The 19,794-nt window shown below is 38.3% G+C and overlaps 2 protein-coding genes across 2 annotated transcripts in view; one reads left to right on the top strand and one right to left on the bottom strand.

Annotated features, from left to right (window-relative positions):
- The window catches only part of LOC149785733 (choline/ethanolaminephosphotransferase 1-like), a 63,356-nt gene that overhangs the window by 28,968 nt on the left and 14,594 nt on the right, over window positions 1–19,794 (top strand). Inside the window, exon 7 of the mRNA XM_089979618.1 lies at window positions 18,266–18,391. Within this exon, the coding sequence (XP_089835744.1) occupies window positions 18,266–18,391 (126 nt within the window). The remainder of the gene's footprint in view (window positions 1–18,265; window positions 18,392–19,794) is intronic.
- Window positions 14,088–14,846, bottom strand: LOC149785734 (uncharacterized). Its single transcript, XM_089931259.1, has one exon. The coding sequence runs from the start codon at window positions 14,844–14,846 to the stop codon at window positions 14,088–14,090; it is 759 nt and encodes a 252-aa protein (XP_089787385.1).

The raw sequence follows: 19,794 nt of genomic DNA, 5'->3' as shown, positions 1-19,794 counted from the left end.
TGAATGGATCAAATTCTCCTATATACCAATAATATTCGATTCGGAAAGCGACGAAGAATAATTGAATATTACAGAATTAATATAACATGAATGAAAAAAACATAAATAACATCATCGAAGCCATCGATGATCTAAGGAAAAAAATAAATCTTCCCTCGGAGTTGGACACGAATAAAATTCGATCCGAATTCGAAACAATCATTCAAGGAAAACTCGAATACAAATACACGCTACCATCCGAATACAAATTAATAAAGAAAATCCAAATTGCGATGTATCAATCGTTAGCTACAGTCAGCGATGATCAAATTGAGGATTTTGTTAAATTATCGACGCTGGTTGAAAAAGCTAGATTGATTTTATCCGACGAATATGAATCAAGAAAAATTACAAGCTCGCGCATCAGACAACTGAAAAAGCTTGTCGATGAGAACAAGGCCAAGGAAATATCCTCCTGAAGAAATTCCGCAAACAACAAAAAAAAATTAAAAAAATATATTAATTTTAAAAAAATTCCCTGGATTTTATTTATTTTTTTTGGCCTGTTTTCCATGGCGGATGGATTTACGATTTCACCAGCAGATTGATACTAACAGTTTCCCCTCGGATATCAAGCAAATTTCCTTTCTGATCCGTTAGTTTGAAATTTATCTTCGACAATAATCGATTATGACATCGCAGATAAAACGGATTCACTGGCTCTTTTATTATCAAAAAACCAGGAGAGGCGCTAGGTGAAAACGAATACAAGATAAATCCCTGCTGCGCTTGATTTGACTCTGACGAATCAACATTGTAGCTGCCTTCGACAACATCCGCGTGAAGATAAATCGCGATAACTTCCGTTATATTAACGATACCTGGCGAGATATGCCGCCCCTGCCCGGCGGGATCATTATCGTGTCTGAGAATCGATTCTGATTGTATTTTTTTAGTCCACGCGGCATGTAACTTCGGAAATAAATCATCGATGGTATCAGTAACAGATTTTCTCATTTTATCAACATCATAATCGGGAAATTTGAAATTTGGTAGCGTTTCCTCGGTTAATCCAAATACTCTCATGAATTTTTGTTTTTCTCCTGAATTTTTGATCAACTCGAATTTGCTAATAGGAAGAACATAATCGGCAATTGATATATCGTCGACTATCGCCCGAATAAACATTCCATGAGAATATTCAACATCATTCGCGAGTTGATTTAAAATCTTCACGCGTTTGATAATTTCGCTACATGAGCCTGATTTATTTAAGATGCATTCATGAAAGGATTCCCGCAATAAATTTAATTGTATTGTATGTTCTTGAATAAATTCGTCGAGGGTTCTTCTTACCAAGATACCATCTATGGGGGCTATTATCCTGTAAATGTGGGTAGCGTCGAAGATTTTCACACCGGGGGGAATTTTAGGAAGAGGCAACCACGAGAGAATTCTTTCGTTAATAAAAGTAAAAGCGAATATTACCAGGTTAATTTTGTGGTTATTCATGAGGTTGATGGCGCTATCGATCAGAGGTTTGTGTTTGATATCTCCATACCATCCTTCGTCGGTGGTAAAATCTTCTTTTTTTGGTTCCGGTAGTTCTGGAGGAGCTTCCTCGTACCAACCTGGAATAATAAAATCTGATTTTTTTGGTTTTGCTAGAGGTGCGATTTCAGGCCAACCTAATATGGTCCTAATCGATGATTGGTAAATATCTACCATGTACGGCGATTTCACTTCTATCATCGATGACAGCGTGGGATCGTGCGCAGATATTTTTATTCCCGGAGTAGCATCGCCGGTTATATTTGATATTCTGGTGGTAAATTCCTTATCCAGCTGATCAATTTCGTAACTGCCTGTTGGTATGCCAACGACGATCCAATCAGGCGTTCCATCGGGTTTGTTTTTGTTGGCAAAAACAAGCGAATTATTTGATAATAATCTGCCAAATGATTTCGATCTAACATTAGGCCAACTATTGTAGACACGCAATTGTGTTAACGCAATTTCTTTGACGCTAATTGGTGTTGGAAAATTAATGCTAAATTCTGGATTGGTTGAGCTTAACGATATTAGTGTTGTTGTCGGCGGTGTCGTGTTTGTCACGATCTGGGCTAGCTCGGACATTATTAATATTCATTTGTTCAATCTCCGAGTAAATACTGATCATTGCCGAAAATTCTGGATCGGAGATAACACCATCGTTGAGACTCTCGGAAAGCAGCGATGATAATTTCGAATACGCGTCGTTGACCTTGGATAATTTGTTTTTGTACAACGATAATTTCTCACTCGTGCACGAGGATATCTTTTTCGCTACGATATTGAGAACACCTGCGATTGTCGTTGTTGACGAGATTATTATCGTTGCTACGATCGGCGCTATCGTTGTTACCGCGGATAAAATTATTCCAGCACCAGCGACTACCGCAGATACCGCGTACACAGCAACATCGATGATAACTAATCTACGCTGGTATTTTTTTATTTTTATCTGATACTCGTCTAGGAGTTTTTTTAGCGAATCCTGCCATGACCTCGCCTGATTGTAACGGTAATCCGATGCGGTCATTTATTAATCTACGATAACAATTACGGATTACCAATTGTGTTTATCCCGGATAGATATTCGAAAATTGCAAAATAGGCAATTTTTTCTGTGAAAGATCTATCTGGTGGATCTAATATTAAAAAAGTGTCGCTATTTTCTTTTATCGAAATAATAAAAAATCCGGGGTAAAATTCATGAAATTTATAACCAGAATTTGGTTGTCTTTCTTGTACTGGTCGTACCTTAAATTTTATCTCGGAGATAATATATACTCGATATACACCAGTAATTGGCGCGGTAAAAATAATTTCGTTATTCACAGGTGTCCAGGTAAGATTATATGTCCTAAACACAAATGGCACATGACAGGGTAGATTTTTTGTTTCTACCTCCGCTGGTATCGAAATACGCGATAATCTTCCAAGATTCAGTGGTGATATTTTTGTGTTAATATCGCTAATTTTTGTAGATGCGTCGAGAAGATTCTCGTTGATTTTTTTTATTTTCTCATCTGTCAATTCACGTATCGCGTTAAACCCCTTAGTAAATTCGGGAACAACAGTATCGCTGAGTTTATTAATTTCCTTGTTGATATCGTCGATTGTTGCTCTCTGACCTAACGAGATATTTATTTTGGTAATTTCCTCGTTGATGGATTTTACTTTCTCGCTGAGATCGTTATGTGATGTTCTATCGGCTTTTTGAAATATTAATGCACGTGCCGATTCAATCTCTCTGTTGATTTGGGCAATATTTTCGTTTATTTTCTTTGTTTTCTCGGTAAGATCGCTGTGTGATGTTCTATCGATTTTCTGACCCATCGCGGTATTTATTTTGGTAATTTCCTCGTTGATGGATTTTACTTTCTCGCTGAGATCGTTATGTGATGTTCTATCGGCTTTTTGAAATATTAATGCACGTGCCGATTCAATCTCTCTGTTGATTTGGGCAATATTTTCGTTTATTTTCTCGGTAAGATCGCTGTGTGTAGTTGAGGAGGTTTCGATGAATTTTTTTATATCCTCGTCGAGTTTTTTATTGAGATTTTTTGATGTATCGTCTAGTTTTTTAAGATCGTTAGTTAGCTTGGTAAATCTTTTTATCATTCTGTCCTGAAGATCGTCGTGTAATGCTTTATCAGCCTTTAGAAGCATCGCCGCTGATAGCTCTTTGTCGGATTTTTCTACATCCGCGATATTAGCCTTTAGTGGCAATACCGCGATAATATCGGCGATATCAGCAATAGATTTTAATACCATCTCCGATTGGCGAGTAAACTGACTGATATGATCATTATATTCTTCTCGCTTGATTATATCAGTTATTTTCACGTTACTAGTGTGTAATCGCCCTTCGGTATTTTGAAAAACAGCAACTTCGCCAGGATCCACCTCTGACAGCGATAGAAGATTGTTAATATCGCTCTTGGTTGCGAACTTTGATAGATCGACGTCAATCACTTCTGCTTTTTCCTTCCTGTAGATAAATCTACCGTAAATATCAACCATGATATTTATCTACGGCGTATTCAAATACAATTTTGTGATACGGACCGGATGATTTTGAAATTGCGTCAAGAACATTAATTGACTCTGGACCGCATATTGGTGGATCAGCTAATGTTTGTGTTGGAAGAGTCGAATACCAAATCGGAAGTTTCAGCGAAGACACATAGTTGATAAATTCATTTGGCGGTGCTAATCCATAAGAGTCAAAGTAAACGACTTCGCGAGGATTAATCGCGTAGGCAACCCAGTGTGTGCCAGGGCCGGTATTTTTATCGAGATTAATTATTCCCGTCTCGGTAGGGTTTGGTTTGTTTGGTAGTTGATCTCGCATAAATACGCCTCTGAAAAATTTTATTTTTTTTTTCTTTGCTTCGCTAAGTAAATCTAAATTTGAATAGGCCGTGCTAATCTTAGGCCGGATCCGTATGGGGGGCGTCTTAGATAAAGGCCGGATCCTTTTTGTCGTTTTTGCAACATTCTCTCGATTAGGGGAGAGGGGAAGGGGACTAACCCTCCCTTTTTTTTACCGTATCTCCCTCCCATCACTTTTTCTCCTAATTTGGAACCTATGCCCGAGAGCGCGCCTAATCCTATTGCCTTTCCAATCATCGGAAGGGCCATTTTTATCAGAGGAAGAAAAGGAAGGAATCCGCCCGTTTTGACCATGTCTCTGATTGCGCCTATTGAGAGATTCACATGAACGCCAGAATTTGCTGATTTGGCCTTGGTAAATCGTTCACGTTGACCTCTAGTTAGCGACAGTTTGTTAGGCCCACCGTGAATCTGATCGTTTTTCAGTGTTAATTTCATACCGCATCGCTTTGATATCGCTGTTTGGAGTTTTTTTATCTGACCCGGGGTCAGAGTTACACTGACGTGTTCGTATGGCATATTAATAACCGCTTAATCTAAATTTGGAATTTGTCACATGTTCTCGACTGGAGCATCGATGACTCTCATTCTGCCGCTGATGCCTTCCAAGATCATTGTTCTATCGCTGAGGATTACCGCGATGGCTCTATATAAATTATTTCCTGTGCGAATTCTAGCTTTGAAATGAATATCAACAACGGATTGCTTTATCAGGTCGAGATGCTCCAGGGAAAAGTAATAGATAGGATAAAATTTATTAAAATCTAGCTGTGATATTTGCAATCCGGTATCGATATTTTGATCGCGACCCATAAAACTTAGCAATCGATAATACGCGCGAGCTGTCGAATAATTTTCAAAATTAATTGATATTTCCTCTGATGGTTCTTGTTGGCCATTTACTCTCAGTGACACGTTTGTTGCGTTGATACTATCGAATATCATATGGCTGTATAATTGATGATATCTTCGCGTGTGCAAAAAAGCGATAAAGATATGCCTAGGTGCAGAGGTACCTTGCTGCGATGCAATACGCCAAGTAAAATCACCATCAATATCGGTAGTTATAGAATCTGTTGTTGTTGTTAGCCATGACATGATAGATTTACCGCCTTGGTTCATAAATGACAATAATTTTTCTTCTTCGATTATTGATGGAGTTATCGCTGGCATCCACAAGGTAAATTTGAGTAATTTTACCTGGCCGGCATTTCCCGCATCGAGAGCATTTATCACGTTAGTAGCGTAATCGATATTACCTTCTCGCCAGATAGCATCATCGCTATTTCCTTTTCTAATAAGTGTTATGGTATGTTTCGCTCCGTAAATAATTTTTCTGAAATGCCTGCAAAATCCGAATATATGGGATAACGGAATAGCACAAGAGAATCTTCTGTGATGTCCTTGCAGCATAGATTTTCGCGTGGCAAATCCGAGATTATAATCATTATTAACGCCAACAGGAAGATCTTGGATACCTGCAAGGCCTGGATTGGGAGCGGCGCGATCGTTGGGTTGTCTGATGTCAAGCGGCCTACTATCGGGACGATCAGAATTATCTTTGGCAAACATCATACTAGGACCAGCTGATCTAGTAAAATCATCCGAGTATCTAGCTAGGCCTATTATCGTCGTTGCTAAGTCAACATCATTAGTAATTGACTCAATTTCTCTTCCATCAATCATGTAAGTGGCGCTCTTGAATAACGCCATAATACCGTTGTTAACAAATCCGACTCTAAAATCTGCTCCATAGAGGGTATTATCTGTTTTAATAATTTCCCCGATAACTTCGATATATGCCTCAGATGGAAGAAAATATCTTGTTGTATCGTGAACTTGAATTTCCAAGCGATTAGGTGTATTTGGTTCAACTGCATCGTACGAGAAATACTGGAAATCTCGCACGGATGTATCCCTACCTACAGGCTCGTCCATGTCGAACACTTCATTTGACACTTATGCGAACATTTATTATTAAGAATATCATCTAAAACGAAGACCACTGCCTGAAATAAAACTTGTATTAGCAACTTCATTTGCGAGATTTGTCTTAGCAACTTCCTGCGCTATATTTGTCTTAGCAACTTCCCTTGCGAGATCATTTATTTTTTTATTTGCTGCGTCGTTTATGGCTTTACTGACTTCGGGTGGCATTTCTCTGGTGATGGGTAATTTGACGGGTTGTTTTTTGCGCACTAAATTTAATATTTTACTTTTGACAGCATTGAAACCCTTGCTGGCCAAATTACCGATACCAGAAATGGCAGTCTCGCCGATTTTTCCTATTGCTTTTGACGCGAATTGTTTGATCGTGGGTCCGATTTTAGGTATTACTCGCGTAACGAGACTTCCAACAATATCACCGAGTCCGTTACCGTGGATATATCTGTATACGGGTAATCTAGAGTTTACTACGCGGACCTGTCTAGGCCTGCGTTGATATTTGTGCACAATCATATTATTTCAATTGTGTTGTTTTAATCGATGAGCTCATCGATAAGTTCCTTGTAAATGTGAGAGTCGATGACACCACCGCGGAATAATCGCTGACAAATATCTGAGGCTTCGTTGATTATTTCATGAGAGTTATTTCCAGCTCGTTTTCCTCCGATTAATACTTCGAGGCGAGATACATCGTTGACAACACTGTCAGGGCAAACGGTATATCCGCTTCCTGTCTTTGGTTCTGGAGATTGCAATGGCGTTACGCGGAATACTTCGTCTGACGGCGTTGAAGATGACCCTGGTGATGTCCCTGACGACGTCGGTGGCGACGTCATTGGCGAATATGGTAATTGTTGAGGATCGCGGCTTCTAGCAGCAGGGTGCTCATCTCTCGGGATATCCCGTCTTTCTTTGGGTGAAAGTTCCTGTGGTTTATAGTTTGTCGATGTTGGTTCTGGAGGTGGGAAGCCGGCCCAAGGGGGACGCGTTGTAGGAGGACTCCTTGGATATAATGTAGGAGAGAGAGGAGGATGGCGAAGATCAAGGGAGAATGATTCAGGACTATCACTTTTGGGTGACGAACCCTTACTTTTAGGTGATAAAATTGATGCTCTTGCCTTTCCCTCTGATAACGCTATTCTGTAATTACCAACATCCGATGAAAATTTCGCAAAATCTTCATCAGAATATCTTATTGGTTTTCCTAAACTACCAAAATAAATCATCGCATACCAATCAAGTAATTTAATTTTATCAACATCAATATCTTTTCGCAAAAAGAATCTTTTATTGTCCGAAGAATCGTCCGCAGCCATCATAATCCTTGATTGATCGTCATTGATTAAATACAACTTGTTTTTATCCAAATAATTATCCGCTGATATACTAGGATCAATTTTAAACGAACTACTAGCCGGTGATGATTTATATTCGGACACAACTATTGGTTCCGGGTCACTCTGATCTTTTTTCTTTTTCGATTTTCTTTCTTTTGGTCTAGCTCCTAATTCCTGTGGTTGAATATCTCCTTCCTGTGGTTGAATATCTTCCTGTGGTATTACCTTTTTTCCTCGTGTTTTAGTTTTTTCTTTCTTTTCCTGTTCTTTTCTTTCTTTCTCTTGCTGTTTTCTTTCTTCCGCCATTTGTTTATTATAATTATATCTATCGTCTGCTGCTGTTAAAAACCTCCTAAAAGATGGATCCCTTTCACTCGCCTGTGTTTTTCCCGCATAAACTCTATATAACGTACTAAACCAAATATTACGACTTCGATATCTTCCTCTTCCTATATCAGTCAAATATTCATTTCGAATACTAAACATATCTTCCACAAGTTGACCAAATTGATCTAAACTATATATCGTAGATAACGGTTGTGATATTATATTCCATCCCTCATCGGTAAAATTTTCTCTTAAATCATCGATATTAAATTTCCCTTTTTTTACTCCCGATTTTCCTACTCTAGGTTTTCCTACTCTAGGTTTTCCTACTCCAGGTTTTCCCTTACTACCTATTTTATAAGCAATTGCAGGCTGCCCTCCCTGTTGTGCTGCTGCTGCTGCTATTGCTAATCGCTCGGGTAATGTTCGCGATTGTTCCTCAATACCTTTCAACATGGGAAAGATTCCCTTTTTCTTAGTATCCGGATCTTTTTCGTCGCCAAATACAACTTGCTCGATTGTTCCGGTAACTGGCTTCAACCATTTCGATGATTCCTCGGCAATTCCATGTTGTACATCTTCGTAACCACGAACATTTCTCTTGAATAATTGTTTTGTCGGGATAAGCTTCTTTAATGCCGCTAATTGCTCTCGCGCTAATCTAGCAGAATGAGGCTCTCCAACTGTACTAGCTTTCGGACTCATATTATTTTCAACTATATTGTTTTAATGCGAGGTAAAATTAGGATCAGCAGCCAAACTTTGCAAACTTCATCGACGGAATAAATTTCCCCCCCCCCCTTTTTTACTTGTCTAGAATCATTGAATTTGCACACAAAAAATTGCAGTCGGGAGTGAATTTACGCAAATTAATTTTCGTAGGAAGGCTTATTTTTGAAATCTGAGGCTTCTACGGAGAAAGTTCTCGTAGGAAGCTTTATTTGGTCTGGAACGTCTGGTCTGTAGAACTTCCCTGCTGCTCCAGTTACATACAGGTGAGTTTTCTATACCAAGGTATTCTTTGCATCTGGGCTAAAAGTTTTAATGTTTTTACTTGTACAGGCTCTCCTTGAGCCTTCCTAAAGATAGTGTAAATTATATTATACCTGGACACTTTATTGTTTTATTTGATTGTCTGCTATCACAAAAAATTTCCAGGTAAAAGATCATCCAGTATAGTTCAAAAAGACATGCACTGAATTTACCTGAACAGGCTGCCATTGGTCCTTCCTATTGGTACTATTGTGAATTGATATGATATATTGACACTTCATTGCCCTCATTAGGTCATCTGCTAGCACTAATTCATGGTCTTATAGGTGACACTTTATTAATTTTATCTGTTTAGAATGTCATTGGGCCTTTTATGCAGGTAAAATTGTCTCATGGGGATTGTTGCACTTACTTTCTAAGTATTTAAATAAAAGTATTTCAGTTCCTTTTTTTGTGCAGGTTTTTGTGTGTAATATAGAAACTTGTTTATATTACTGGATAGCTTCCACTCTGGTTGGACAAGTACAGGTATTTTTTTCTATATATGTTTTACTTGGTAGCGTCCTGCTCATGCATGTTACTATAAGTGACACTTGAGTGATGTTTATCTCAATAGGCAATCCATTGGCCTTCCTTCAGGTAAGATGCAACTATAATTGATTTTTTATCTTCCTGTTCATGCTTGTAAGTACTATAAGTGACACTCCAGTGATTCTACCTGTACAGGCAGTCAAATTTGCACACATAGGGGTTATTATGGCTATAATTGATTAATTAGGGTCCATTTTCTAAATCTTCATAGCTATGCTCTAATCTACCTTTACACGTAGTTATCTTTGTGGGTAACTTTTTACAGATACTCACTTGCTAATAAAACAGGACACTCTCTTTACTACATGTATAGAGGGTCTTCTCTATTTTGTCTTGCAGATTTAGACCATGGGCATGACCAGTTGGACGACCCTTAACATGCATAGCTTCTCTGGTTGTCACGCCTTGAAGACATGTTGGACTTGCATATTATGGACAGAAGTTGATCATAACTTGGGGAAAAAACATCTGATTGCATGCAGGGAGATGGAGAATAGCAACAGGCATCAGTTACAGTCTCTTTTGTCAGGATTGGCATAGATCTAACATCCCATAACCTGTCCCAACCTCATGAACTGGACACCACCCAAGTTGGCCATATTCCTCTACACAGGCCATTACTACAATTCGATTTTAGCCAAAACAAACTTCAATCTCCAGTTCTACGAAATGCATAGTGCTGCCAAACTCGTCATGAATAGACATGTCCTGCACATGATGCACAGTCTATACAGGCATTCTCTTGGATCAGTTTAACCACATAGTGCTGCTAGGCACTTCTTGTGGAAAACGTACAGTTTATATAGACAGTCCTATGGATCAATCTTACCACATGGTACCTCAAACACTACCAACATGTGATGTCCGTTTTGGGGCCTCAGTTTTCTGGAGATGTCTCTTCACTTGCCCTATACATTTGATCATTGGGTCCATGACCACAATATATACATGATAAGTCACAGTCTCAATTTAAGGCATCCAATGAGTTTAGTCAATGGAATAAGTGGGGGCATATTCATAGGATGGTCCACCTCATAACAGAGACACAGCATCCTGTAACTGTAATAGTAGATATGAACTTACAGTGGGTGGGAAAAGATGCAGTATTTACAAGGCTACAAAGAAGGTTGCAGTAAAGTCCCTTTCGCGCATAGCGCTGGGAAACAATCATCATACAACTAAAGTGGAAAAGTCAGAGAGAGGTTTTCACCAGCATTGAACGTGACTGTCCCTATCTCAGTGACATACATACAGTCCCTCATCCCACCCTTATCAAAGATCCTGGTAGGGTGAAGGCCCCAATCTTTTGTGGCTGAATGAGGGAGATTTCTCATGACCACATGTGGACCCATCCAGTTTCCTGGGGACTTGGTATAACATTCAGTGCTCCAACTAAATCTGTGGCCAGAGTATCATCTCCAATTTGGCACTTATCAGTTGGTTCTCATTCTCAGTGCATTCAGTCGCTTCTACTATGCTCTTGGGTTTGAGATGGAATGCAACAGTGGGTACTTGCACTGTCCATTGTGAAGCCTGCCTAATCAGTGTGGACTTGAAAGAAATGTTAATTTTACCCCCTCACTCAAGTGGCTTCCACAGGTTCTGTGATTTGCCTACAACAGGCTACAAACAACCGTCTAGTTATATTTTGGAGCTGTTAAGATCCCCACCTTATAACCATATGTAGGTTTGAAGGAGATGAGGAGCTGCTACTTTTGCATTTGGCTTTCAAGCAGATGTCTACCAGGTGAGTTGTCTCAGACCTACTTGGATCTCTTGTTTGATTACACCATTAGTTCATGCCTTCTGGGAGGGGAATGCCCCAGGATGAATCTTGTGTGTGCTGTTAAGATCCCTGCCTTATAACCAAATATAAATTTGAATAAGATGAGGAAACTAAGTCAGACATATATCCAGCACAACTTGGGTTAAGTCCTGAGAGTAGGGGACTTGCCTATAGGCCTGAACTTGGAAATGTTTGAGATCCCCACCTATAACCATATATAGGTTAGAAAGACAGGAGGAGATTAAATCAGACATATATTTAGTACAGACCTAGGGCTGGGGAGTTTGCCCCTGTGTCCTAGCATTGAAACTGTTGATATCCCCACCCTGTAACTCAATCTAGGTTTGAAGGAAATTAGGAGACAAACAATCAAATATATCTCCAATACAGACCCTGGGTCATAACTTTAAAACTGTTAAAATCCCCAATATGGAACAATATGTACATTTAATGGGCATGAAAAGACCAACACACTTTTATATGCAACATAGGCCCCAGGTCATGCCCATAAATGAAAGGATTTGCATTTGGTTCATAACTTGGAACATCCCCACTCTATAACCCACTAACTGGACATGTAGATTCAGATACATATTAACAGTATTGCAACATTGGCCCCAGGGTCAGGCCATGCCTAGTAATATTACTTAGAAGCACTGGGATGTACAATGGCCTCCATTGAACTAAATCTAGTTTACATTTGTATTTGAATAAATTTCGCATCATGCTTAGATGCTGCTCATTAAATATCTTGAAGAAAAAACAATGAAAGGATTTTGTCCTGCCCATCACATCCATCCAGCAGTTACTAATGTAGAGTGTTGACTACAACATGGTTGAAGATACACATTGGAGACTTTGGGATATGACTGGGTGTGGTCTGTAGCTGTGGACATTGGTTTGACATTTTAATATAGGACGAGGGGGTGAGGCTAGGGGAGTGGGATAGGTTTTGTTTAAATCTCATCAAATTTCTTAAATATTGTAGATGTAGACCTGAAAGCTGTTTGTTTAATCATTGAGGTCAGAACTGCAACATGTGCAAGAAGGTTTTGAATTCCGCTTTTGGGTCTTTGATTGGGGAAGGGAAATGTTGGCTCAGAGTAATAACATGAAAACTGTTGTTATAACTTGGAAACTGTTGCAATCCTCACTCTAATACTGTGTATAGTTTAGAAGCAAATGAGAAAATGAGACATTTGTCCAGTTGAGACTTGGGGTAATGCCCTTTGGGTGGATGACTTATCTTCAGGTCATAACTTGGAAACTTAAGATTTTGGATGTGTTCGATAACCAGACTCTTGCTCTGTTTCAGTAATGAGCAGAATCCATCTAAATTTATGAGAATATCTTGTACATGGTTGATTGAGCTTATTACCACTATAGAATTCATAATTCTGATCTGGTTTGATCAAAATTGGAATGTAAACTTGTATCATCAAGCTGTAGGGTAGTTTTGAAAGTACATGTAAATTGAATCATTGCATATTAATGAGGTGATGTTGCATTATATTCTCTGAATTTTTTATCTGTTGGCTTTAGTACTATCAAGATCATGGGTGACTTTGATTATGAGAAATGGAATGTGCATATTAATAAGGCCTTTATCTTTAGAAAGAATGTAGTAAATAAAATCAACATGTAAAGTTTGGTAGATTGTTTACATAGGATGTGTTCTTACAATACTAGATAAGCCTGCTTAGTGAAATGGCCAACTGTTACGTTATGCAAGTCAGATGAGCATCATTAGGCAACTTGGGCCTCTTGTTAAATAAAGATTGTTTTCATCTTTTTATGACAATGCCTTTATTTATGGCAGATTAACAGTATATTAATATGTAAAAAGCTTTGATATCAAGAAGAATCTTGTAAAAAATGGTTCAAATTGTTTGTGAGAAGCTGCCAGATTATTTACAGGTTGTACCATTTTCTCATCAGCATCAGCAACCAATTTTATATATAAAATCAGTTGCTGATGAGAAAATGGTACAACCTGTATATGTGTATGTATGTATATATATATATATATATATATATATATATATATATATATATATATATATATATATATATATATATATATATATATATATATAACACAATACATAGGTTCAATAGACACTTTATTGTACATATAAAATAATCTTTGGCATAACGGGGGCAAGTCCTGTCACAGTACACTGCACCAGCCTAGCTCTGAATTGTTTGTTGTATAGGAATGACTCAGGAAGAGAGACTTGTGGGAGTTTGTAGGGTTATGAAGTGTGTCTGACACATGTATGTGGAGTCGCAAGTGGCTGATACGAGGTATATAGGGACTCTGATAACCGAAACTCAACAAGTCTGATCCTGAGGATGCCATGATAACAAACATCAGCCGATACTCCATACATACACCTTAAGAAGCGAGTATGAAGTATATATGGGCATAATAGTTGAGTACATTTAAGTACTGACACAAATTGGGGGTTCAAAAGCAAAGTTGTGAATGCCTGAAACTTGGCAATGGCCTAAACAAAGTGAAGGGAGCACTGTGACTATGGAACAGTGTGACTGTAATGAAGGCCCCCAATTTAAAGTAAATGTAAGGATATATACGGATAATAATGATTGAAAATGCTTGAAATAAGGTTGGAATTGCATGATAAGCCTGATGTGCATAAACGTAGAAATGTTAGATATACATATTAGATGGCCAGTTTGGAATTCACATGTCCACTAATAGATGCTACAGTAAAGAAGCGAATATTGCATATATTGAAACAAGCGTGAACCAACTCGTGAAGCACATGCTGTGACATCTGTCTCTGTGCAAAGTTAATTCTATCTGGGTGCACCTGAATATATCTACGATATGTATTTGAGGACCATCGACCTAAGGTTTGGATAAGATGGTCTGGAATTCCAGCCTTAGCTGCACTGGTAGCCACCCCTATGCAGAAGGAGTGTCCATTATAACGACGAGAATCATAACCTAACTTGGACAAAACGTTCTTAATGGTAGTGATAAAGAAAGTTCTACTTAAAGCGCGACCATTGTCCATGAGAAACAGAGGATCAGAAGGGCAAGCTCCAGCTAATATCCGAATACAATGGAATTTCTTCATCACACAGTATGGGCATATAAGGACATCACCGTTCATAGCATAAATACTGATATCCACTCCTTGGCGGAAAACATCCGTCTTAGATGCCCTAAGATGCAGAATGAATAGGCGCTTATCTGTATGGAATATTATATCCGACAGACACAGATTGTTTGTTGCAAAAAAATGGGCTCCATGAATAGTAAATTCTCCACACCTCAAAAAAGCATAAAAAGCAAGTGCACAGGCAGTCTTTAGTAAGAGTTTAGTGTACTCACTCAGTCCATAGTGTTGCAAACACTGCCATATGTCACACAATATATCATATGTAATCGGAAGTCGTTTTGTCTGTAGTTTCATTGCACCTTTCTGACTCCTTTCAATATATTCTGTAATCTAATTAAAGAGCTACTATTAGTTAATGGTGTGTGAACACCAAGATGTAAATATGAATGCTGAATACCAGCTGGATAAAGTTTTATAGTTTGATATGTCAGGTGCAGCATCTGCGTACAATCCGCAGCAAAGTAAATCAAGGTGTCCTCATTCACAACAGGGGGCAAACTAGATCCTGGAACCCACAATCCTACCGTTAGCAAGAAAGACCTGAAGGTTTGGAAGCCTGTTAAATACACACATCTGGTGTTCGTGGTCAAAGATGAGTCCCACAAGAAATTTATGGTAGGCTCTAGGTGAGCAGTAGTCTTGCTGGAGGAGGGCACTCGCATGGTTGTTGTTTTGCTGTGGACACCAGCTTCCGGAATCATGTAATCTGTAAACGAGACAATGCATCAGCTATAGCATTTTTCTTCCCAGGCATATGTTCAGCATATATGACAAAACCATTAGTAGCAGCTGTCAAAGTCAGATGGCGCATTAGTTTCATAATGTCAGGACTCTTAGATCTGCCTTTTTTTATTATTGCAACTGTAGTCTCATTGTCAGAGTGGAAAAGTATTTTCTTTTGCTGCCATTCCTGACCCCACAACACTGCTGCCACCACTATGGGATACAATTCACAGAAAGCTATAGACAGTTTATGGTCTGCTAAAGGACGTAACTCATCTGGCCATGAATTTGCAAACCAGCGACCTCTAAAATAATCCCCAAAACCAACAGATCTCGAAGCATCAGTGTAAAGTTCCATATCTGCAGAATCAGAGATAACATCATCATAAAATAGAGAAATCCCATTCCACTGATTGAGGAAACCATGCCACATTTGTAAATCTTTCTTGCATTCTCTGGAAATATGTATGTGATGATGTAGCTCCCTAACAGACGTTGATACATGTACCTGCAATAAATAAGAGCAAATGACCTGCCTGGGACATTTACATGACAGGCAAAATTCAAGTGTCCCAGGAGACTTAAGAGTTCACGTTTAGTTACAGATTTTGTCTGGAGAAATTGAGTCAGAAGGTTTCTAATTCTGTCTGTTTTTTCCTCTGGTAATTTTGCTTACATGTTTAATGTATCCACAAGCACTCCTAAATATTCCAAACATGTGGTAGGACCAAGAGTTTTATGAGAAGCAAGTGGGATTCCCAAACGAGAAAAAAGCATTGTCATGATGGCCATGGTTCTATCAGCCATGTGGTGTGGGTGATCAATTGTAAGGAAGTTGTCCAACAAGTAGGCTAAGAGCAGATTGTCAATGCCATACTTATTCATTTCAATTCAACTGATTGCTTGTGACAGCTTGGTGTAAATCTTTGGTGAAGACCGAGAACCAAACACTAGATGTACATAGAAATAATACTGATTGTTCCATTTAATTCCATGATAGGGACACAGACTAGGGTGGATGGGGACGTTTTTAAAAGCATCGCAAATGTCAGATTTACATAACCACGCCCCTGGACCTGCCTTTCTCATTGTCTTTATGTTAACATCGACCTTGATGTATTTCAAGGAAAATTCCTGCTTGTCAATCACCCTATTCAGGCTTGAGTGCTCTTGATTATTATGTGGGGCTGAGAGATCAACAATTAGTCTCTTTTTCCTAGAGTGTTTACCCTCAGTGATGCCTATTGGACTGACACGGTAAATGGGGTAAGGTGAAGAATCAGAAGGTCCTATCAGAAATCCCTTTAGTTTCTCCTATTCTATAATATCTTGAACTATGTATGGCTGAGTTCTAGCAGACATTAAATTTTTACATTCAAAGGTTGCTGAAGGTTCTCTTCAAATAAAACCCTCACGCAAGCCATTTATTAAATGTTACAAAATCAACATCATGGGTGAGCTCGGAGCTCTTGAAGAAGCACATCAAAATTTATAAGGGTAGTGGCAGTTGTAGGCATGGAAGAAACATAATTTCCTTGTATCTTATCTAGCGCCACACCAGGAACAGAAAAGAGTCAGTCCTTCTTATTATTTTCTTTAGCATGACTTAAAGTTTTAATGGGGTTCTCATTCTTGATTCTCTGATTACGTGTGGCCTGAGGGTGGTCGTTCTTGCACAGTTTAAGTGATGGCAGCTGCAGTGTTAGTAACATTGAAATACTGAGTTGAAACTTTTGTATTGAAATTCATACAAGTCAGCTAGTGGGGTTACATTATGGCATCCTGCAGAAAGACACAGCATGCCATTGAACCTTTGTTGACAGATGATATTATTACTGACAATGCAGAAAGGGTGTTGTGTGATGTGGATACAGTGTTGCCACATCATGACATCCAGCAGAAAGAAGCTTATTTGACTGATGGTATTATTGACAGTTCATGGCAGTTAGCAGAAAGACACCTCATGCCATAGAACCTTTGTTGACAGATGGTGTTGCTGACACTGCAGTAAGTTCGGCATGTGATGCTGATACAGTAGGGTTATATTATGGCATCCTGCAGAGAGACACATACCATTAAACCTTTTAGTGACAGAATCTATTATTGACACTGAAGAAAGTGTGCCATGTGATGCAGATACAGTAGGGTTATATTATGGCATCCTGCAGAGAGACACATACCACTGAACCTTTATTGACAAAAAGTATTGGTGGCGCTCTGCAGTTTTGTATTTTGCATAGGGTTGGAATTTTAAATAAATAGAATTTCCCTGGGTTTCTTCACTGGTTATATCTAAAAAAGACCTTGTATATCTTAGGTGTTGTTCAAAGAACCTTTAATTCCCTTTATTTTGGTGTATGATTGATGGTGTAATAAGGGTTATAGAGTATACAGCTTGGCCTTACTCCAGATGTGCACCTTTCAAACATTTGATAGCTCCACTTGGATATTTTCACTTCCTGAACTTCAGAGGTAAATTGTAAAAATAAAGAGCTGATAACTTTTTTTTTTTACATTTTATATATCTGGTAATTCATTCATTGCATTTTCAGAAACTGGTATTGTCTAGTCTTGTAAAATTCATTTCCCCTTTTTTAATAGCTGCTAAAGATAGTGTACTTTAGACTAATTCAGGCTGATTTTTGTTAGCACAAGGGAGCAGTCATTTAGTTAGAATTGTACTTAGATCATGTACAATTTCTACAAGTACAGTATCTAAAGAAATGTCAGCCACATTACATCAGTGTAGCATAGAGGTATGCCAACATTCTGTCCACTCTGCATGTTTTAAATGCAAACAACTTCACCTTACGTACATCACTCTCCCAAAAGTACATAATAACTGGTGAACACCCCCTTATATTACTACAGAAAGTGTGCCATATGATGCAGATACAGCTAACATGGCCTCTGGCTTGACTTCAAAAAAAGTACAAAAGATGAATTGATGAGATGCGAATCCTTATGTATGAAACGTTTTTATTTTGCAGGTTGCTCACATGACAAAGAGTGCTATAAGTGTCTGGGATTCATCTCTATATGGACCTGCAGCTCTTTTCCTGAATCAGTACTTCAACTCGATCATTCCAGAATATTATTTGCTATGGGCATGTTTTGTAAGTATTATATCACTGTTTTTGGCAAAGCACACTGAAGCCTATCTACGTATGCACCTCCATAGGAAAGACATCTGCTTCAAAAGGACACCATTGTTGGACATCTCACAAATATGTTTGTGAAAAATTTGCGCCTCATGACATGTTTTTATTTCCCTGTTAATAGCCTTATCCCCTTGGTAGCCTCAGCAAGATGATAGTTGTCTCAGGCAGACCACAGTCTAGGCCAATTTAAGTACATGTACATGTAGCCTGTAAACAGCAACTATACAGCCATGTGCCAGTGGCCACAATAAATTATCTTAGTGAATTGTAATTTGTATAGTGACACATGTTTGTTGACAATGAGATGTAGATCAAATGAGGACTGCCATTTTTTGTATGTGTTATTTGTGTTTTCTAAAACGTAATTTTCTAACATGTACCTGTACTAACATTGATGTATTTTTAATATACATGTACAGTAATTAAATCTTAATGGATTATATCTCACAGATGTAAGTTGTCAATATACAGGAGTATTTCAAGCTAGTTTTGTCTTCATTTAATCAAAATTTCCATTGTTTGTTTTCTTTCTGTGTAAATCCTACTCACTATCAAAAGATCACTTCTTACAAATTTCACTTGCATGTGAAATTAGATTTTTTCAGTGGCACCTCCCTCCGTTTATCATGTCATTCGATTATGTTGACAATATTACATTGGTCCAGATGATGTTGAGACAGACAGGTAGTACTTTATTGTGAATTAATTCAAGAACATTCTGGATTATATCATTGTGATGTATTGAGACTATTGGCACATCAGCTTGTCTGAGACTATTGGCACATCAGCACATTCAATAATGGAATTTATTCAGAACAGTTTATATGTTTGGACTTCTGTTTGAACTTTTAGGATTATTTGGGATTTAATTCACAACTCTGTAGGTTTGTCTTAAATTTTGTTGCAATTTAGATAAATTTATTTAATTGATTTTACTAAACTTGATTTTACTTCTTTGTTACCTAGTTTTAAGACTAGTACTAAAGTCATAACAATGTATTTTCAATATATCCTCCAGAATGGCTGAGCCCGTTTTTATCAGACTTGATAGGAGTGATTACTTGGACATGCTTAACTAGAATTTATCTGGGGTGATACTCCTTGTAATGATAATGCCTTGTTGAACCAGGCGATTTTTACTTCTCCAGACTGGCACAGACAATTTTGATTAAAATTGGTAGGACTCTTCTTTAGAATATGCTGTGCCAGATATGTATTTGGGGTGGTTCCCCAAGCAGTGATGTGGCTTCCATAGCAACCTGGTAGAAAATATCCAAATGATACATATCTCTCATCAAGTACAGGTGTTTTTACTAATATATTTTTGGGAACGAAATAATAAAATAACTTTCTTTCCA

This window comes from Sinohyriopsis cumingii, chromosome 13, assembly GCF_028554795.1.
Source record: "Sinohyriopsis cumingii isolate HCF-2022 chromosome 13, ASM2855479v2, whole genome shotgun sequence".
Classification (NCBI taxonomy): Eukaryota; Metazoa; Mollusca; class Bivalvia; order Unionida; family Unionidae; genus Sinohyriopsis; species Sinohyriopsis cumingii.
Note: the sequence above shows the minus strand (reverse complement) of the source record. Positions and strands in the feature narration are given on the sequence as shown.